The sequence below is a fragment of the Aethalodelphis obliquidens genome, unplaced genomic scaffold, assembly GCF_003676395.1.
Source record: "Aethalodelphis obliquidens isolate GAN/ISIS:26980383/991018 unplaced genomic scaffold, ASM367639v1 scaffold9, whole genome shotgun sequence".
In the NCBI taxonomy this organism is placed as follows: Eukaryota; Metazoa; Chordata; class Mammalia; order Artiodactyla; family Delphinidae; genus Aethalodelphis; species Aethalodelphis obliquidens.
The window spans coordinates 37,907,706-37,929,335 of record NW_020837953.1 but is presented as its reverse complement, the minus strand read 5'-3'; the positions used below and the strand labels follow the sequence as shown (position 1 = coordinate 37,929,335).

The window sequence follows — 21,630 nt, the reverse complement described above, 5'->3', positions numbered from 1 at the left end:
CTTCCTTATCTTCCACTGTGTGCAGACTTTCTTCTGATTGGTTGGTGGTGAGGTAACAGGGCAGTGTTCCAGGAATCTTGTGCTCAACCTGAAGTTACCATCTTCCACCTGGGTGGGGGCTTTAATTCTTGCAGCAGAACTCAAAGGTGTTGTTTATGTATTTTCCTTCAGGAAGAACTAGGACCCTGCCCCATGGCTGCACTGTTGTTTCTTGACTGCCCCTCCTCTGTTTCTGCATTCCTTCCCTACCTTGATAATCAACTGAATCTGCCCTTTGGAACTCAAGGAAGGTCAAGGTGGCTGAATGAAACCTATTTCCTACAAACGAGAAATGGGGGACACTGAAAGGATTTGTACCCAGGAGGGCCCCACAGGGTCCTGCTCCGTTTCAACCTCATGTAGGAGAGTAGTGAAAGAGTTGAAGGGGGAGCGGAACTGCTCTCAAAAGGCTTTGGATGCAAAGTTAAGGAGCTAGGTGTTTATCCTATAGGCAAGTGTGTCCAAGTGAGAATCAAGGTCAGTTCATTTAAGTTTCCACTGAAAACCAGGACCTCTGAATCAGAATTCGTTCAGGTGGTCTAAATATGTCCATAAAGGAAGCAAGAGAAACCAGCATTGACAAAGGAGCAAAAAAGCTTAGAAAAACACGTGTCCTTGAGAAGAATCTTCCAGGCCTGTTCAGGAAGTTGATGGGAGAAGGTAGTTTTCCCCAAAGACACTGCTTGAGATTTTATGTATCCCATGATGTGGTAACTGGGGGTTGGAAATGGGATTTCAAAACCAACCCAACAGGAAGAACAGGGAAAGGTTGGTGTTCTTTTTTGCTGCCCTCAGGTCAGCCCTACCTGGCTCACCCTCTTCCATCTCTTTTTTTTTAGCACTAATGAGCATGTTTTCTTTCTTTTTTAAAAAATTTATTTATTTATTTTTGGCTGCGTTGGGTCTTTGCGGGCTTTCTCTAGTTGCAGTGAGCGGGGACTACTCTTGGTTGCGGGTTTCTCATTGCACTGGCTTCTCTTGTTGCAGAGCATGGGCTCTAGGCACGTGGGCTTCAGTAGTTGTGGCACACGGGCTTAGCTGCTCCACAGTATGTGGGATCTTCCCGGACCAGGGCTCAAACCCATGTGCCCTACATTGGCAGGTGGATTCTTAACCACTGCGCCACCAGGGAAGTCCCCTCTTCCATCTCTTGACAACCAATGTTGTAAGGTCAAGGAGGTCAGTGAATGTGGGAGCCACCGCCCTCTGCTGGAGGGACTGGCCTCATCCCCAGACCTGTATTTGACTCCAGGTCAATAGTTTTCAACCTTATTTGAGAATCAGAAGAAAGCTATAGACTCAAAGAAAAAAAAAGATATGCACTCCTACATAAAGATTTGCATAGTTTCAGGGATTCATGGAAAGACCCTCTGAAACACACCCATCAGCCTCCCAGGTAAAGTTGTGACTTTAGAAGCAGACAGAGCGAAGTACAAATTCAGGGCAGAGACACCCACGTCTCTGGCTGTGAGACAGAAGAGAAGTTAAGAAGAGGCTACCCAGTCTATTTTATGCCAAAAATGCCGTTTTTTCTCCTTGGATCCCATGTTTAGAAATATTTTCTCTACCAAAGAGATTGCATTGGCTAAGAAATCATTTTTGCATTCCCTAACTTTTTATTAACCCACAGAATAGACAAGTGATATCCAGTTACCCCATAATGGCTGCGTTCATATAATCTAGGTCAAAATCAAAGGTCACTTGACATTAAGTTAGCCAGGGGAGCTCTGTAGTGGAAAAATCTCTGATTGATTTTGGCTGGCCCTTGAAATATTAATACTCAAGCCATGATGATTACATTTGTACCAACTGTCACTCAGTTCACGTGCTTGAATCCAAACCAATTCAGTGATGCTATTTGCCTCAAATTCATACTCTCTCACACATCCACGTCAAATGCAGGTAATGGCAGAAAATGCACCTTCAGTTGCACCTTTTCAAGTGTTCCCTTTAAGGTCAATTCAAACATACGGTTAAAAAAAATATTGGCCACAAAGCTACACTTAAATCCACTCTGGTTGTTACTCTTAACTTGTGCTTCACACTGGGACCCTCAGGCACTAAAGACAGGACCATGTGAGAACATGGAACATCAGCTGAGCACCACTGAGTACCCGGCATGGATAGCGTTGGAGAGGTAAACATGAAAAAGACATCATTCCTGCTCGTCCTTCCTTCATTCATTCAAGAAATATTAAATGTTTCCAATGTACCAGACACTGCAAGGCACTAGGGATATAGTGATAATGAGACAAGTCAAGTCCTTGCTTTCATGGAACTTAGTCTGGTGGGAGAAGCAGGGTTGGGTGATGGAGGGGGAGAAGGAAGGAGTAAATAAACAAAGAAGATAATTGCAAATTGTGATATGCTCTAGGAAGGAAACAAAGGGGGTGTGTGGAGTTAGGTAGGGAATGGAGGTGGAGCAAGGACCTCTCATAGGTTTAGGGTCAGGGTCCAGGCAGGAAACACTTGGTCCACTCAAACTGGGGAATGGAGGAGAGTTTGTAACGTTACTATTTACAAAGTGAGAGGAATGATGTAATACCCCAGAGTTAGTAACAGTGGGAGCCATTGCTAGCATTAGGCCCATTTTTTTTTAGCATTTCTTCATTAAAAAAAAAAAAAATTATTTATTTATTTATTTACTTATTTATGTAGGGCTGTGTTGGGTCTTCATTGCTGCACACGGGCTCTCTCTAGTTGCAACAAGTGGGGGCTACTCTTCACTGCGGTACGTGCGTGGGCTTCTCATTGCAGTGGTTTCTCTTGTTGTGGAGCACGGGCTCTAGGCGCAGGGGCCTCAGTAGTTGTGCCACACGGGCTCGGTTGCTCCGCGGCATGTGGGATCTTCCTGGACCAGGGATCGAACCCATGTTCCCTGTCCTCGTGCCTCTCTGGGGCCAAGAGCACGGTCGCAGTCTCTGTCCTGCCGCAATGTGGCCTCATCTTTCGGCCTGGCCCGGCCTGCCGCCGACGTCCATTAAGCTGGCTCTGAGCTACAACGGGAAGAAGCAAATCAAAGAATCTGAAGAGAGCTGATGGGGAGGCCCATCTGAGGGGAGCTGCTGTGGGTACATCACTACCAGTTAGCGGCAGAGTAGCCTGGGATCCAGCTCTCACGATTTCCAATCTAGTGTGGTCTCTGCTAGTTTAGTTTCCTCTGCTAGTTTAGTTTCTTTGCTGTAACAAAGAACCACAGACTGGGTCGCTCAGAACAGCAGGAATTTATTCTCCCTCAGTTCTGGGGGCTGGAAGTCCAAACTCAAAGTGTCGCAGGGTTGGCCTCTTCCTGGTGGCTCAGAGGGAGACTCTGTCCATGCCTCTCTCCTGGCTTCTGGGACTGCTGGCACCCGCTGGCAGCCCTTGGCTTTGCAGTCACAGAACTCTGATCTCTGCCTCCATCATCACATAGCCATCTTCCTTCTGTATCTGCCTGTCTCTCTACATCTCTTCGTCTTCTTATGAGGACATCAGTCATTTTGGATTTTGGGTTCCTCTTACTCCATTATGATCGGATCTTAACTAACAACATCTGCAATGATCCTATTTGCAAATAAGGTCACATTCTGAGGTTCTGGGAAGGGCATGAATGTGGTGGGGGACACTATTCAACCCAGTACACCTGCTTCAAGGTAGCAAAGCATTAAGTTTGCAAAGTGTCTCTGTCATCTTGTCCTCTTTCAGGGACCCTTTCATTCAGTTTGAATCCCCCATTCCTGCTATTATATATTCAGAAGACATGATCTAGTAGCTTAATCACTTGAAAGAGCAAGGATTACCCCAATAAAATGTCACTACACACCTATCAGGTTGGCAACAATTTTAGAGTGTAATTTTAAAAAATCAACTCTTGGCGAGGATGTGGAGCAACAGGAGGTATTATACACCGTGGTGAGCAGGTAAATTGGCACAGTCGTTCTGGGCTGAAGTTGGCAGTATCTAATGAAGCTGAAGATAAACAAACCCTATTGCCCTCCTTAGTTACATATCATATAAAAACGTATGCTGGGGCTTCCCTGGTGGCGCAGTGGTTGAGAGTCCGCCTGCCAATGCAGGGAACGCGGGTTTGTGCCCCGGTGCGAGAAGATCCCACATGCCACGGAGCGGCTAGGCCCGTGAGCCATGGCCACTGAGCCTGCGCGTCCGGAGCCTGTGCTCCGCAACGGGAGAGGCCACAACAGTGAGAGGCCTGCGCACCGCGAAACAAAAACAAAAACAAAAACGTATGCCGATATGCACTAGGATATACGTACAAGGATGAGAAACCTTGTTGGTAATAGTTCCCAGCTGGAAACAACCCAAATACCCATGGAGAGTAGAAAAAAATAAACAAATTATGAGCCAAGACATGGAAGCAACCTAAATGTCCATCGACAGATTAATGGATAAAGAAGATGTGTTTTATACATATACACACACACACACACACACACACACACACACACACACTGGAATATTGCTCAGCCATAAAAGAAGAATGAAATAATGCCATTTGCAGCAACATGTATGGACCTAGAGATTATCATACTATATCAGACAGAGATGAATACCATATGATATTACTTATTTGTGGAATCTTAAAAATGATACAAATGAACTTATTTACAAAACAGAAAGAGACTCACAGACATGGAAGACAAACGTATGGTTACCAAAGGGGAAAGGGGGGAGGGATAAATTGGGAATTTGGGATTAACAGATACACACTTCTATATGTAAAATAGATAAACAACAAGACCTACTGTATAGTAGAAGGAACTATATTCAGTGTCTTGTAATAACCTATAATGGAAAAGAATCTGAAAAAGAATATATATAAACATATATAGATATAGATATAAAACTGAATCACTTTGCTGTACACCTAAATCATTGTAAATCAACTATACTTCAATAAAAAAACAAAAAACAAATCATGGATAGAATATAACGGAATACTATATAGCAATGAATCGAGAATGGACTATACATGCAACAACATGGATGAATCATAAGGCATAATAATGAGCAAAAGAAGTCAAATACCATAGAATACAGACTGTATGATTCTATTTATATAAAGTTCAAAACCACGCAAAATTAAACCATATTGTTGAAGGATGCATAATCAGATAACAACACTTAAAGAAAAGCAAGGAAATGAATAACACAGAAGTCAGAATAGTGGTTATGCTGGCAGGGAGGGAGGGGATATGATCTGACAAAGGACACACCAGGGAGTGGGCTTCTGAAGTGCTAGTAGTGTTTGTTTTACAATAATGTATGTGTCACACTGTATTCATGTTTTTAGCACTTTTCTGTATGCTTGTTGTATTTCACACATATGCATGTTTTTAAAAACAACAGCAACAAATAAATAAATAAAAATAAAAACAACAACAAAGGACAGCCACCTGGGCTTTGGAAACAAACAAGGAAGCTACTTAGTAGCTGTTCGACTTTGGACACATTACTGAAGGGGCAAGATGATATAAGACCCGGCTTAGAGAAGATATGAATCAAAAAATGTGAATCTCCCTTTAAGAAAGGAATTAGTTTTTTTTTTTTTTTTTTTTTTAAGGAATTAGTTTTTAATTGAAGGGAAACTGAAAAAATAATACTGGAATCTAAAAGACCTTTATATATGCAGGTGTTGTGCTGTAAAATGTTCTAATCTGTGTTGTTAATGAAGCTGGATTTACAACCTAATAAACTAAACAAAGAGTTTATGTTTAGTTGATTAACCAGTCGAGGCTAAAATCTATTCTACTTAAGTGACAGTTTTTTTCACTTTTCTTCTATCCAATGTAAAAAGATACTGGCTCTCTTACTGTGAAATTGCTTTATTACAAGACTCTGTTTACCCATTTGAAACGCTAACTTCTATCTTTGTGAAATTTGCTCTATACAATTGGGAGAAGTCCTAATGATGGTAATAATAGCTTACACGAAGGGTTCAAATTAGGAACAAAGCGATTCTTTTTTTTTTTTTTTTTTTTTGTGGTACGCGGGCCTCTCACTGTTGTGGCCTCTCCCGTTGCGGAGCACAGGCTCCGGACGTGCAGGCTCAGCGGCCATGGCTCACGGGCCCAGCCGCTCCGCGGCATGTGGGATCTTCCCAGACCGGGGCACGAATCTATGTCCCCTGCATTGGCAGGCGGACTCTCAACCACTGCGCCACCAGGGAAGCCCTCAAATTAGGAACAAAGCAATTCTTTAGGCAGTTTGTAGTTACTAAAACATTTTGACACAACACTATCATCCTTTGAAGACTTCCTTATTTTGTGATACAAGAAGATATTCCAGGGTCATCTTGAATTTTCCCTGCTTGAGCCCTGGAGTCTTAGCCAATTTTCCAGGGCGCCCTGGGTCCTTTAAGTAGAGAATGGTATTTAGAAGCCAAGATCTAGGTTTGCTTATTGCTACTGGTATGTTATTGCTTTTAGGCCCTCTCCACAGACAGGATTGGGAAACACACGCACACACACACACACACACACACACACACACACTTTTATATGTATCTCTATTACATTAAATACCATGAGTTCATACTGATACACTCAATTCCAATCCAACAGCAAAGAATTCTTTCAAGCTTTTTCCCTTTCCATGTTTGTAACTCCCTTCTCCAGCATTGAGAAATCTATTTTTAATCATTTTGAATGTAACTAAGTTTACAGTGAGTGTCTTGCTTTTTTTTTAAATTGCTGTTTAAAAAAATATTTTTCCCACTTGTATTGGTCTTTGCTCTCTAAGAACTATAAAAACTCCAGAGTTTTCATTTATTTATTCATTCAATCAACATATTTATCAAGCAAACACTATGTGTCAGATAATGTTCTAGGGGTGGGGCTACAGCAGTGAATAAAGCATCGTATTGGGAAAGGAACCATGGAAAGAGAGAATAATAGATACAAACTAGGAAGAAGCTGGGATCTGAACGCAGACAGCCTGGCTCCAGAATTCATGCTATACCATCTGCCTCTGATTGCTCTCGTAATTTGCTCTCTGCCTTCTACAAAAATTCACAACTCTCTTGAATCCAATAAAAATGCCTCTGTCAGTTTCTAAATCTACACAATGCAGAGCCTTGTGCATCTTCCACATTACTTAACATCTCTGAGACTCAGTTTCCAAATCTGCGAAAATGAAGATCCTAATCTCAACTTGCTGTGAGGATAAATTAAAGTACATGAGATGCCTGGTGGTATTTGTGACACATCATTTGTATTTAGTGAAGTTAATTTTCCTTCTCTTTTTCAACATAAATGCTACACTATAAAGTTCCCCCAGAACAGAGACTTTTTTTTCCTCTAACTCAACTGATCAGTCCATCATTTATATATTCATTCTTACATCCATTCGAAAAGGAGTTATTGAAAATCCAATATATACTAGGCTCGCTCCTGGTCATCAGGATATAGAAATGGCACAGCCCCCATTCTCAAGGAGCTCACAGTCACATCCAAGAGACACACAAACAATTACAATATAGTCTGATATGTAGTTCAGATGCGAGCTGGATGAAGGATGGTCATGTCATGGAAGAAGGCTTCCTGAAGGAAGTGGCTCTGTCATAGCAAGGACTAGAACAGTGGTTCTGCTGTTAAAGATGTCAAGAATAAATAAGTATATGGGTAAATGAATTCAATTCAGTTCATATATTTCATAGAAGATCCTACTGTCCAAGGCCTTGTGCTCTGAACTGGGAGTGTGCAGATGAAGAAGGGGCAGCTCAGGCCTTTAATGAACTTCTAGTTTTACTGGCAGATACAAACATCTGTAAAGAGATGTTTCAATACAATGTAGAGAATCCTGTGGGGTAGGTGAGCTCCTGCGACAGTAAGAAGATGGAGGGAGGCTCCATGCTCTATTAGTGGATGGATGAAAGGGGGCTCTAAGTTCTATTAGTGCAGGTTTCCTAGAATGAATTGTTGCAGCTTGAATATAACCAGTAGATGAATAGGAGTCATTGACAGCTTCTAATCAGAGGAATAATAGAGTCAAAACTGTATTTGTTGGTAGGATGGAGGATGGAAACGGGAAGGGAAAACTAAAGGACACCAGCAAAGAGGCTCAATTATGAATAGGAAGCTTGATCTGGAGATAGAATTTGGCACTGTTTGCAATTACTCAGGGAGAGTATGTAAAGAGGATTGATGGAACCCAGCAAACCAAGACTCTTAACTAGCTGCAGAGAAAAACAGCCCTGGATGGACCCCGTAAGGAGAAGAGTCAGAAGAGGATAATTAGGAAAGACTGGTGTCCTGGGAGTCAAATGAATAAAAGAGAAGGCGGAGACAAGAAGGATCAGGAAAGAGACAGCAGTTGTGTCCAATGCTGTACAGAGATCAAAAAGCGTCCACTTTATTTGGCAATAGGTGACTTTTTAAAAAAATATTTATTTACTTATTTAGGCTGCGCCGGGTCTTAGTTGCTGCACGCGGGATCTTCCTTGCTGCATGAGGGATCTTTCCTTTTTAGTTGTTGCAGGAGGACACTTAGTTGCGGCATGCACGTGGGATCTAGCTCCCCGGCCACGGATCGAACTCCGCCCCCTGCAATGGAAGCGCGTCGTCTTACTCACTGGACCACCAGGGAAGTCCCCGCAATAGTTGACGTTTGCCAGAGCAATTTCTGTGTTGGTGGTGAAGGCGGGAGTTCCACTGCAATAAATGAGTGAACGAGGGAGGAGAAAAAGCCAAGATGAGTAAATGAATGAATAGATCCAGCGCTGTGCCCTCACTTGCCCTGGGAATTTCCAAGGCCAACGTCGGGAGTTGGTGTTGTGGAAGGACCTTCCAGACAGGGCTCTGGATGCCGCCTAGGAAACCTGTCTGCCTCGCAACCCTTAGGCGCGGCTCCAAGGTCAGGGTCACCTCTGGCCTCCAGGCAACCCGTCACCTTGACGACCAACTGAAAAAAACCGGAAAGTACGGAAGCTGTCAGATCATCTCGCGATATCTGGCGGGCCGTCGTCGGCCTTCCGGGCCTGGGAACGGAGGCGGCTCTCGCGATAGTTGCCTGGGGTTTGAGCGCGGGGCCCGACGGTCCGGAAAGCTGGAACTGCGGGTGGGGAACATGTCGGATTCGGAGCTCGGCAGGAAGTGGGACCGGTGCTTGGCGGATGCCGTCGTGAAGATAGGTAAGGGGATCCTCGTCTCCGGCAGGCCCCAGCCGGAGCCGATAAGTTGGCTCAAGGCTCCGCTGACCCGGAGGGCGGAGGAGAAGCCCCGGGAGAGGTCAGGCCGTTTGGCCTGTTCCATCCCCTCAGGCCAGGGAGAGCTGTCCGGGCCCGGGCAGGAGGTCACTACGGCGGCTGGGGACGCGGACTCCAGGAGCCTGGGCGGCTGCCCGAGGAGGGAGGGGTGGAGAGGCAGCCCCGAGGAGGTGGGGGTCGGGTTGGCAGGTGGCAGGAGAGTTGGGGAGCTCTGCGAGTTGAAGCAGTATGCAGGGCGCAACCTTGGGCTGGAGGCTGGAAATTCTCCTCCCTCGTGTCACATCTCTCGCACGGGGCGTGCAGCTTGGCCTGGAGGCCACCTTCCTCCTCTGCTGAATCAAAAGTGCCCTCTAAGAAGGTCATCGGGAGCATTTTATAGATACTGTCAGGCTTTAACGTGAGTTGTTGTCATTCCCGAATTGTAACCTGGTTTATAGGCATCAGAGTAGTCTGGGGCCTGAAATCCGAGACATAGTGATGGTGATCTGGAAGTAGAATTGCCTTGGAAAGTAAGATAGTGATTGGTAACTTTTCAGCCCTTAGTGTAAGTCGGTGTAGCCTTTTAACACGTGCTCCGGGACGACACAAAAATTATGAAGTCACTGCTTGGAGGGGAGAGGGAAAGAGGGAAACTCACTAAGTGCCAGACTCTGTGCTTGGTGTGCAACTTAATACATTATTTAATACAAGTCATGAAATTGAGAGTCAAGTGAAGGGATTTGCCCAGGGCCTAATCAATGACAAAGTTGGGAATTTGACCCAGGTTTTCTGGCTTCAAGTACCATACTTTTCTTCAATACTAATTTTTATTATCTAATTTTGATATTTTTGTATGGAAATCTTAAAAAAGTATTTAAGAGGATTTAGGATTGTGCCCTTGAATGAAAATATTGGAAAGGAAATAAAATTGTAAGGTTCATGAGAGCAGGGATGTTTTCTGGTTCATTCAGTGCTGTAGCCTCAGCTCCCAGAAGAGTGCTTAATAAAAAATGTTGAGAATGAGTCAGTAAATGAAGTAATTTATCACAGCTACCCCTTCATCCTCGAATTCACCACTTACCGGCTGTGTGATTTCGGGCAAGTTATCTAACCTCTCTGCCTGCTTACTCATTTGTAAATTGGCAAGAATATTGCTATCTCACAGAGTTGTTTTGAGGATTAAATGAGTGAGTTTATGTAGCGGCTTCCTTAACTATGAAATGGGGATAAAGAGAGAGATTTACCTAAAAGGATTATGAAGACTGAAGGACAGAAAAGTACACAAGATACTTGCACAATCCCTGGCACTTACTATATATTCAGTAAATGGTGGTAGTAATAATTGTTAATATTGATACTGTGCCACTGCTGATCACCTGAGGCAGTAAGTAGTGTGTGTCGTTCATGAGTGGGACATTGGTGGGGCATACACAGGTGGAATAATTAAATGAAGCATGGTGATATATGATTACAGATAAAAACTAAAATAAGTTATTTAGACTTTTTGCTGTAGAGCTATTATTATAAATCAAGTAAATGGAGTGGTGGGTTGAGGGAAGTGGGCCTTTAGTAGAGCTTTGGATAGTCAGGGAGAGTGGAAGAACTTGAGCAGAGGCTGGTTGAACTTTCATGGAGGAGGAATTGAAGCACGGAGAGGTTAAGTGGCTAGGAGTGGAGGAGCTGGGGTTAGACCCAGGCATTCTAATTTCAGCACCCCCCTACTCCCTAAACAAGGCTGGTTTGAGTGGAGTCAGAATTGTGGATTACCTTAGAGAGATTCTACTTTACCTTGAAGGCTTTTGAGTTGGCTTTGGCTTTTTCACATGCATGCTGCATGTTCAACACCTTTGTCTTAAAAATCTATTACTTCCTGCTCCCAGGGATCAGTAAGTCGAGGCTAGTAGGGAATCATGAGATGGTTTTTTTTTTTAGATGTTGGGGGTAGGAGTTTATTAATTAATTAATTTATTTTTGCTGTGTTGGATCTTCGTTTCTGTGCGAGGGCTTTCTCTAGTTGTGGCAAGCGGGGGCCACTCTTCATAGCGGTGCGCGGGCCTCTCACTATCGCGGCCTCTCATTGCGGAGCAGAGGCTCCAGACGTGCAGTCTCAGTAGTGGTGGCTCACGGGCCTAGTTGCTCCGCGGCATGTGGGATCCTCCCAGACCAGGGCTCGAACCCGTGTCCCCTGCATTAGCAGGCAGATTCTCAGCCGCTGCGCCACCAGGGAAGCCCATGAGATGGTTTTAAGTAACAAATATGTACTGAGCTATGGGCCAGTCAGTGGGCAGATAGGGAAAGAGAAGGCATTTCAGTGCCCTCAACAGGGAACTTATGTGATGTAAATGGAATTTTGGTATGGTTGTCCTGGCAGTGTTTTATATAGAACAGATCAGGAGTAGAGGAGGCTAACAGTACTGTGAATGTGAAGTGATAAAAGTCTGAACTGTTAGACCAGAAAGGAATGGGTTTGAGAAACTTCAAACTTTATCCCTCATTTATAAAAAGGAGATAGTAATACCCACCTCCTGGGCTAGCACAGTGCCAAGTACATAGTAGGAACTCAATAAATGTATTTTCTTTATCTTCTCTCCAACTGGGTTAACTTTGCCTCATTTCATTTCTTATAAAGATGACTCCAAGGTTAGAACTTGGTTAAGTGGTGATGTCATTGATAGGAATTTGGAAGTAAAGCAGGAGGGGTGCATGTGCACCTCATTATACTAAGTTACATATAAGACTTAGTAACTGATCATGTGAGGTGGCAGGAGAGAGACTGTAGTGAGAAAAAGCTCATAATTTTGATTGTTTTTCTGCTTACATGGTTGAATCTGTTTGAGAATGATAATGAGGTTGAGAAGAAGTTTTTAATTTTGAGGGAGAAGCTGAGTTCAGATTTTGAGGGGGTTGTCTCTGAAGTAATGGACGTAGAGAAAGGGCATATGAGAAATGAAGCATGGAAGTGTAATTTTGTGGGACTTTCGTCTAAGAGGTATTTGAGACTATGGAATGAACACTTTTTTTTTTTTTTTTTTTGGCTGCCTTAGGTCTTAGTTGCGGCATGCAGGATCTTCTGTTGTAGCACGCGGGCTTCTCTCTAGTTGTGGCGCATGGGGTCTAGAGTCTGCGGGCTTAGTTGCCCCGTGGCATGTGGGATCTTAGTTACCCGACCAGGGATTGAACCTGCATCCCTTGCATTGGAAGGCAGATTCTAAACCACTGGATCACCAGGGAAGTCCCTGGAATGAACAGTCTTCTCTAGTGAGTGTGTTAGTTCCTATTCCTATAGGCAGTGAGGTTATAGAACTCTTTAGAAGTTATAGAACTCTTTAGAAGTTATAGAGGTTATAGAACTCTTTAGAAGCAAGCTTCTTTGGCTGCTTGCTTTTCTAGTACTTCAAAATGGAGATGGAGACTCAGGAACGGCAGCCTGCCATAATAAGATAGAGGTTTTGTAGAAGATGTAGGCAGGGAAGAAGGGCCAAGGCAAGCTTTCAGCTGCATATTGATAATTTCATATTCTCTGGCTTCAGAGAGACTGAAGGGAGGTCAAGGTGAATGGACAGCTCCCCTGGTGAGCATTTCTCTGTTTGGCACCTTATAATTAAGTGTTTTCATTCTTTTCCCACCGATTTGCTGAAAAATGACTATTTTAATTGCTCATGTTTAGCCTAGATATTGTACAGCTGAGTTAAAGAGCCCTCATAAGCATGTACTTTAGACACAAGTTGTTTTAAAAATTGTACTTCAGGGATTTACTCTGAAGCTTGAGTAATGTTCTCATATGATTTTGTCCTATAGGAAGAGCTACATTTATTTATAAATACCACCCCTCCTTTCCTATCATAGGGAAAGCAGTTCTATTTCTCCCATATTCTGGTTTAAAAATATCTATTTATTTGTGTGTAATAGGAGTATGTGGGATAGAAGATTTCTAATATGGTTTGACCTGGTGTATAGAGCTCACTGACTCAAAGAAACAAAACAAAACACACGCCTCCCTGTAATAGGCACAATAGGCCATTGTTTGTTTAAAATGTTTCTCTCTTCTTTCACTTCTTGTTCCTTTCTTTTCCTTTCTTCCCCTCAGATTTTTCCTTTCTCCCTAGTTCATCCATAAGGTTTGAGACTAACGTCTTTAAAAAATAATAATAACATTGTTAGCATTTACGAAGTTCCTAGGTGTCCTATTTATTCTCCATCACATCACTAAATTCTTTTAAAACTTTTTTTAAAAATTAATTTATTTTATTTTATTTTATTTCTGGCTGTGTTGGGTCTTCTTTGCTGTGCGTCGTCTTTCTCTAGCTGCAGCGAGCGGGGGCTACTCTTTGTTGCTGTGCCTGGGCTTCTTGTTGTGGTGGCTTCTCTTGTTGCGGAGCACAGGCTCTAGGCATGCGGGCTTCAGTAGTTGTGGCATGCGGGCTCAGTAGTTGTGGCTCACAGCCTCTAGAGCGCAGGCTCAGTAGTTGTGGTGTATGGGCTTAGTTGCTCTGTGGTATGTGGGACCTTCCCGGACCAGGGCTCGAACCTGTGTCCCCTGCACTGGCAGGCGTTTTTTTTGTTTTTTTTTTGTTTTTAACACCTTTATTGGAGTATAATTCCTTTACAGTGGTGTGTTAGTTCCTGCTGTATCACAAAGTGAATCAGCTATACATATACATATATCCCCATATCTCCTCCCTCTTGCATCTCCCTCCCACCCTCCTTATCCCACCCCTCTAGGTGGTCACAGAGCACCGAGCTCATCTCCCTGTGCTATGTGGCTGCTTCCCACTAGCTGTCTATTTTACATTTGGTAGTGTATATATGTCCATGCCACTCTCCCACTTCGTCCCAGCTTACCCTTCCCCCTCCCTGTGTCCTCAAGTCCATTCTCTACATCTGCATCTTTATTCCTATCCTGACCCTAGGTTCTTAGAACCATTTTTTTTTTTTAGATTCCATATATATGTGTTAGCATATGGTATTTGTTTTTCTCTTTCTGACTCACTTCACTCTGTGTGACGGTCTCTAGGTCCATTCACCTCACTACAAATAACTCAATTTTGTTTCTTTTTATGGCTGAGTAATATTCCATTGTATATATGTGCCACATCTCTATCATTCACCTGTCAGTGGACACTTAGGTTGCTTCCATGTCCTGGCTATTGTAAATAGTGCTGCAATGAACATTGTGGTACATGACTCTTTTTTTTTTTTTCATGACTCTTTTTGAATTATGGTTTTCTCAGGGTAGATGGCAGGCAGATTTTGAACCACTGTGCCACCAGGGAAGCCCCACTAATTTTTCTTAATAGCTCTTATCACCATCTGGAATTTGCAATTTGTTTCTTTACTTGATTGTCCCTCCTCCCTAGAATGTAAACTTCGTGAGAACCAGAGACTGTTCTGTTCACTGTTGACCCCCAGCCCCTGGGATAGAGGAGGCATACAGTAACTATTGTTAAATGAGTGATATGTGTTGCTGAGAATTTTGTAGACTCTCTGCTCAGCCTGTATCTGCTACTCAGTGTCTTTATTAACTGAATGAATTAGCATTTAAATTTTAAAAGTCCAAGTAGGGTACATTTCATGTGAATTTCTGCCAGTTCACACTTTGATCATGTGTCCTTGTACTCTTGGAACTTTTACCAACTTTTAATTTCATCTGGGCATGTAAACTATTGTCAGTAATCTTAATAATAAAGTAGTATTAGAAATATTTGGGAGTAGTCAACCAAGAAACATAAACCAGAGAGCACTGTTTTATTTAAACAAGTAGAGCATGATGTTGGTTTAAGTGGTACTGCCAAAGCCTTATTGCAGGAAATTAAAAAGGAGTGAAGACTATTACGTTTTATGAATAGCATGTTCCATTAGTTTATGTGAATGCGTCATTAATGGCTTTTGCTAATTTTATGAATTTATTTTTGTTTTATCAGATTTATTTAATGCTCTGGTTTTCTTTCCCACTCTGCTCAAGGGCTGTGCCATTTATTGATATTTTCCTTGTACATACTGAGTAGTTAGTCTTGTGTGTACCCACATGAATAAGACACACATTCTTGCTAATGAGAATAGGAGGCATAGTATTGTGCTAACACAGGAGTCTTAATAGTTCTGGGACAGAGCTGATGCGCTCACCTTTGCTTGTCACTCAGACTGGATGGGAGGTTTTATCTATTTTCTGTTTCCCAGGGAAAATAAGATCCTAAGAGATGAGAAAATCAGAGTTTATGAGACTTATGGAGGTCCTTCCCTGCAATTTGAGAATATCTAAGCCCTGCGAGTGTAGGTCATAGAAGCATTGTCATTGCCCTTAGTTTTGTTTGTTTTTTTTTTTTTTTGGTTTTTTTTTGCGGTACGCAGGCCTCTCACCGCTGCGGCCTCTCCCGTTGCGGAGCACAGGCTCCGGATACGCAGGCCCAGCAGCCATGGCTCACGGGCCCAGCCGCTCCGCGGCATGTGGGATCCTCCCAGACCGGGGCACGAACCCGTGTCCCCTGCATCGGCAGGCGGACCCTCAACCACTGCGCCACCACGGAAGCCCTGTCATTGCCCTTAGAGTGCTGTTACAACTCACTCTCGAATGCAGAAGGCCTGTGCTGGCAGGCTGTGACCTCATGACCAAGTTGATGTCTGTGTGGCAGAAGCTGTGGCCCCAGATTTGCTGGAGGAAGCTTTGAGGAGAATCTCGTTCCAGTACTTTGTGGATTGATTTGGAGGCCTTGGGAATCCTTAATGTGAAAAAACTGTGAAATTGGCTATGTCCCTTCTCCCCCACATTTCACTCCCACTTTGAGACCAGAGTAACGAATATCTAGTCTTTTTTTTTTTAATTTTAATTAATTTATTTTTGTCTGTGTTGGGTCTTAGTTGATGTGCGGGGGCTTTAGTTGCGGCGAGTGGGGGCTACTCTTCGTTGTGGTGCATGGGATTCTCATTGCGGTGGCTTCTCTTGTTGCAGAGCATGGGCTCTAGGTGCACGGGCTTCAGTAGTTGCAGCAGGCGGACTCAGTATTTGTGGCTTGTGGGCTCTAGAGCGCAGGCTCAGTAGTTATGGCACACGGGCTTACTTGTTCCGCGGCATGTTGGGTCTTCCCGGACCAGGGCTCGAACCCATGTCCCCTGCATTGGCAGGTGGATTCTTAACCACTGCGCCACCAGGGAAGTCCCAGGAATATCTAGTCTTAATAATACATGTATTGGCCAGAAAATCTAAAAGAGGAGAAAGATGTCATGGTTGGGAGAGGGGTTGACCAATGCCATGATACTTTCCTGAAAAAGGCTGTCCTTGCAAGCCAGGTGTATTAAGCATAAGGAAAAATGCAAGCCATGGACATTTATAAGCAGCCACTAGAATGTATTCCATTTAATGGACTGTGGTAGCATTCACATGCCTTTCCTTTTCTTTTGCCTGATTTTTTGCATTAGAAATAAATGTACCAATAATTACCTCTCTGTGCCTCAGTTTCCTCAACTATAAAATGGTAGTTGTTTACAAGTGATGATAAAATGAGATAATCTCTGTACAGTGGTTAGTACATTACCTGTACTTGGTAAATACTAACTGCAGGCATGTGAATGAAGGATAGCAATCATAAGTTAAAATAACACATTTGCTCCTATCACGGGTATTGTGGGTGGTGTGGAAGTCCGACAATTGGTATTCCAGTTTTATATACATAGTAGTAATAATTAATGTATACTTCTCTAAGCAATTTAATACCAGGCATTGTGGAAATTTCGGGGGAGGGGTGGACAGATGAATAGGCACTGGGCCTACCCTTGAGGGGCTTACCTTCTTGAGGAATGTGAAAAGGAGGTGGAGACTTTGGAATTCCATCTTAGAGAATTCCATCTTAGGTGTTTAGTAGGTGGACTGGTGGAGGTCTGCATTTCAGGTCTCAGAAACTGTCCAGGCATCATCCCAGAGGAGAGAGAGACTTTGGCTCCTTCAGGGAGTGATGATAATGGCTACCATTTATTGAGCACTTATTATGTGCCAGACACTGTGCTAAGCATGTTACATTATCTCATTTAATCCTCATAGTCTTGAGGGGTATTTTCCCTCAATATTTTTTTTTAAATTGTGATAAAATACAAATAACAAAATTTACTGTTTTATGGGGGGGATAAATTAGGAGTTTGAGATTAACATATAGACACTACTATATATAAAATAGATGAACAACAAGGACCTACTGTATAGCACTGGGAACTATATTCAATATCTTGTAATAGCCTATAATGGAAAAGAACCTGAAAAAGTTTACATATATATATATATATATATATATATATATATATACACACACACACACATATACATATATAAAACTGAATCACTTTGCTGTATACCCAAAACTAACACATTGTAAATCAACTATATTTCAATAAAATTTTTAAAATTTTAATTTAAATTAAAACATTTTTAAATTGACCATCTTAACCGTCTTTAGGTGTACCACTAAGTAGTATTAAATATGTTCACAGTGCTGTACACTCATTACCATCGTCTATCTCCATAACTCTTCATCTTGTAAAACTGAAACTCTGTACCCAGTTAATAACTCTCTACTCCTGCCCATACCTCCCAGCCCCTGACAACCACCACTCTACTTTCTGCCTCTGTGATTTTGACTACTCTTTTTTTTTTTTTTTTTAACATCTTTATTGGGGTATAATTGCTTTACAATGGTGTGTTAGTTTCTGCTTTATAACAAAGTGAATCAGTCATACATAAACATATGTTCCCATATGTCTTCCCTCTTGCGTCTCCCTCCCTCCCACCCCTCCAGGCTGTCACAAAGCACCGAGCCAATATCCCTGTGCCATGCGGCTGCTTCCCACTAGCTATCTACCCTACTACGTTTGTTAGTGTGTATATGCCCATGACTCTCCCTCGCCCTGTCACAGCTCACCCTTCCCCCTCCCCATAACCTCAAGTCCATTCTCTAGGAGGTCTGCGTCTTTATTCCTGCCTTACCCCTAGGTTCTTCATGACATTTTTTTTTCCTTAAATTCCATATATATGTGTTAGCATACGGTATTTGTCTTTTTCTTTCTGACTTACTTCACTCTGTATGACAGACTCTAGGTCTGTCCACCTCATTACAAATAGCTCAATTTCGTTTCTTTTTATGGCTGAGTAATATTCCATTGTATATATGTGCCACATCTTCTTTATCCATTCATCCGATGATGGGCACTTAGGTTGTTTCCATCTCCGGGCTATTGTAAATAGAGCTGCAATGAACATTTTGGTACATGACTCTTTTTGAATTTTGGTTTTCTCAGGGTATATGCCCAGTAGTGGGATTGCTGGGTCATATGGTAGTTCTATTTGTAGTTTTTTAAGGAATTGACTACTCTTAAGTACCTCATGTAAGTAGAATCATACAGTATTTGTCTTTTTGAGATTGGCTTATTTCACTTTGTATAACGTCTTCAGGGTTTACTCTATTTATTTTTTTATTTAGGCTGTGTTGGGTCTTCCTTGCTGAGCACGGGCTTTCTCTAGTTGCGGCTGGTGGAGGCTACTCTTTGTTGCGGTGCGCGGGCTTCTCATTGCAGTGGCTTCTCTTGTTGTGGAGCATGGGCTCTAGGCCTGTGGGCTTCAGTAGTTGTGGCTTGCGGAGTCAGTAGTTGTGGCTCGCAGGTTCTACAGTGCAGGCTCAGTAGTTGTGGCACACAGGCTTAGTTGCTCTGCGGCATGTGGGATCTTCCCGGACCAGGGCTCGAACCCATGTCCCCTGCATTGGCAGGCAGATTCTTAACCCCTGTGCCACCAGGGAAGCCCGTTGTGGCTGTACCATTTTACATTCTTACTTATACTGCCCAAGAGTCGCAGTTTCTTCACATCCTCACCAACATTTGTTCTTTTCTTTTAAAAAAATTTTTTTAATAGTAGCCATCCTCATCAATGTAAGGTAGTATCTCATTGTAACTTTGATTTGCATTTCTTTAATAATTAGTGATGTTCAGCACATCTTTTCATATACTTATTGGCCATTTGTATATCTTCTTTGGAGAAATGTCAGTTCAAGTCCTTTGTCCATTTTTTTTTTTATCATTTATTTTTGGCTGCGTTGGGTCTTTGTTGCGCGCGGGCTTCCTCTAGTTGTGGCGAGCGGGGGCTACTCTTCTTTGGGGTGCGCGTGCTTCTCACTGTGGTGGCTTCTCTTGTTGTGGAGCATGGTCTCTAGGCGTGTGGGCTTCAGTAGTTGTGGCACGCAGGCTCAGTAGTTGTGGCTCACGGGCTTAGTTGCTCCGCGGCATGTGGGATCTTCCTGGACCAGCATTCGAACCCGTGTCCCCTGCTTTGGCAGGCAGATTCTTAGCCACTGTGCCACCAGGGAAGCCCCCTTTGTCCGTCTTTGAATTATTTTTGTTGTTGTTGCATTTAGGATTTCTCTTTATATTCTTTTTTAAAATATTTATTTATTTTTGGTTGCGTTGGGTCTTTGTTGCTGTGCATGGGCTTTCTCTAGTTGTGGCGAGCGGGGGCTACTCTTCGTTGCGGTGCGTGGGCTTCTCATTGCAGTGGCTTCTCTTGTTGCGGTCACAGGCTTCTAGGCGCGCAGGTTTCGGTAGTTGCAGCACGCGGGTTCAGTAGTTGTGGCTCTCCGGCTCTAGAGCACAGGCTCAGTAGTTGTGGCACATGGGCTTAGTTGCTCTGCGGCATGTGGGATCTTCCCGGACCAGGGCTTGAACCCGTGTCCCCTGAATTGGCAGGCGGACTCTTAACCACTGTGCCACAAGGGAAGTCCCATGTCTATATATTCTTGATATTAATCCTTTATCGGATCTGTGATTTGCAAATATTTTCTCCCATGTATGTGGGATACCTTTTTGCTCTGCTGGTATTATCTTTTGGTGCACAAAATTAAAAAATTTTTATGAAGTCCAGTTTGTCAATTTTTTCTTTTGTTGACTGTGCTTTTGGTGTCTGAGCAGCAAAAATCTTGTTTCTCATCTACTCTCATAGTGACAGTACTTCTGATGGCAGATGTGTTGGTTTTCCACACCAAGATATTCTCTGACACCAGCTGGGTGCTCCATTACACAATTCAATTCTGACAATAACAGGATAGCACAGACCCTATGAGTTAAGGGCTTAGTCCCCTAAGACTCTCACTTCAGATGCCAATCAGAAGTCCAGATTGTTACCTACGCTTCTGACTGACTAGCTATGAATCAGAGGTTCCCATGATTTCCTCTTAGGGTTCAATAATTTGTTAGAATGGCTCACAGAGCTCAGGAAAGCAGTTTGTTTAGTAGATTACCAGTTTATTACCAAGGCTACTAAAGAATATGAATGAACAGCCAGATGAAGAGATACATTTGGTGAGGGCCTGAAGGGTCCCAAGCGCAGGAGCTTCTGTTTCTGTAGAGGTGGGGTGCACCTCCCTCCTGGCATGTAGCCCTCCTGGCATGTAGATGTGTTCACCATCCTGGAAGCTCTCAGAACCCCATACTTTTGGGATTTTTTGGAAGCTTCATCATGAAGACACGATTAATGATTAACTCAATCTCCAGCCCCTCTCCCCTTCTTGGAGGATGGGGGATGAGGCTGAAAATTCCAAGCGTGACTTGGTCTTTCCGGTGATCAGCCCTCATCCTGAAGCTATGCAGGAGCCCATCAAGAGTCGCCTCATTAGAGTAAAAGACACGCCTATCACCCAGGAAGTTCTAAGGGATTTAAGAGCTCTCTGCCAGGAACTGGAGGCAGAGACCGATATATATATTTGTATGATTTCATATCCAAGAAATCATTGCCAAATCCAATGTGGTGGTTTTTGCCCTGTGTTTCCTCTTAGAGTCTTATAGTCTTACAGGTTTTTGAGCTGTGTTCAGTTAATTTTTTTTTTTTTTTTTTTTTTTTTTGCGGTACGCGGGCCTCTCACTGTTGTGGCCTCTCCCGTTGTGGAGAATGGGGCTCCGGTAGCGCAGGCTCAGCGGCCATGGCTCACGGGCCCAGCCGCTCCGCGGCATGCGGGACCCTCCCGGACCAGGGCACGAACCCGCGTCCCCTACATCGGCAGGCGGACCCTCAACCACTGCGCCACCAGGGAAGCCCTATTCAGTTAATTTTTGTATATGGTGCCAGATAAGGAGAGTCTGATTTCATTTGTTTTGCATGTGGATATCCAGTTTTCCCAGAACCATTTGTTGAAAAGACAGGCCTTTCCCCACTGAATGGTCTTGGCACCCTTGTCAAAAACCATTTGACCATATGTGCAAGGGTTTATTTCAGGGCTGTCTATTCCATTGGTCTACCTGTCTGTCTTTATGCCAGTACTACACTGTTTTTTTTTTTTGACCGTGCCGTGTGGTTTGAGAGATCTTAGTTCCCTGACCAGGGGTTGAACCTGGACCCACGGCAGTGAAAGCTCTGAGTTCTAAGCACTGGACCACCAGGGAATTCC

At 43.4% G+C, this 21,630-nt stretch overlaps 1 protein-coding gene across 2 annotated transcripts in view; it reads left to right on the top strand.

Annotated features, from left to right (window-relative positions):
* The first annotated feature begins 9,012 nt into the window (after nucleotides 1–9,012).
* MICOS10 (mitochondrial contact site and cristae organizing system subunit 10) overlaps nucleotides 9,013–21,630 on the top strand; it is a 36,926-nt gene continuing 24,308 nt past the window's right edge. Inside the window, exon 1 of one of the 2 annotated variants that reach the window (XM_027109942.1) lies at nucleotides 9,013–9,166. In XM_027109942.1, coding sequence (XP_026965743.1) covers nucleotides 9,103–9,166 — 64 coding nt within the window. In that variant the 5' untranslated portion in view covers nucleotides 9,013–9,102. The remainder of the gene's footprint in view (nucleotides 9,167–21,630) is intronic. The other variant, XM_027109943.1, reaches the window with a different exon arrangement.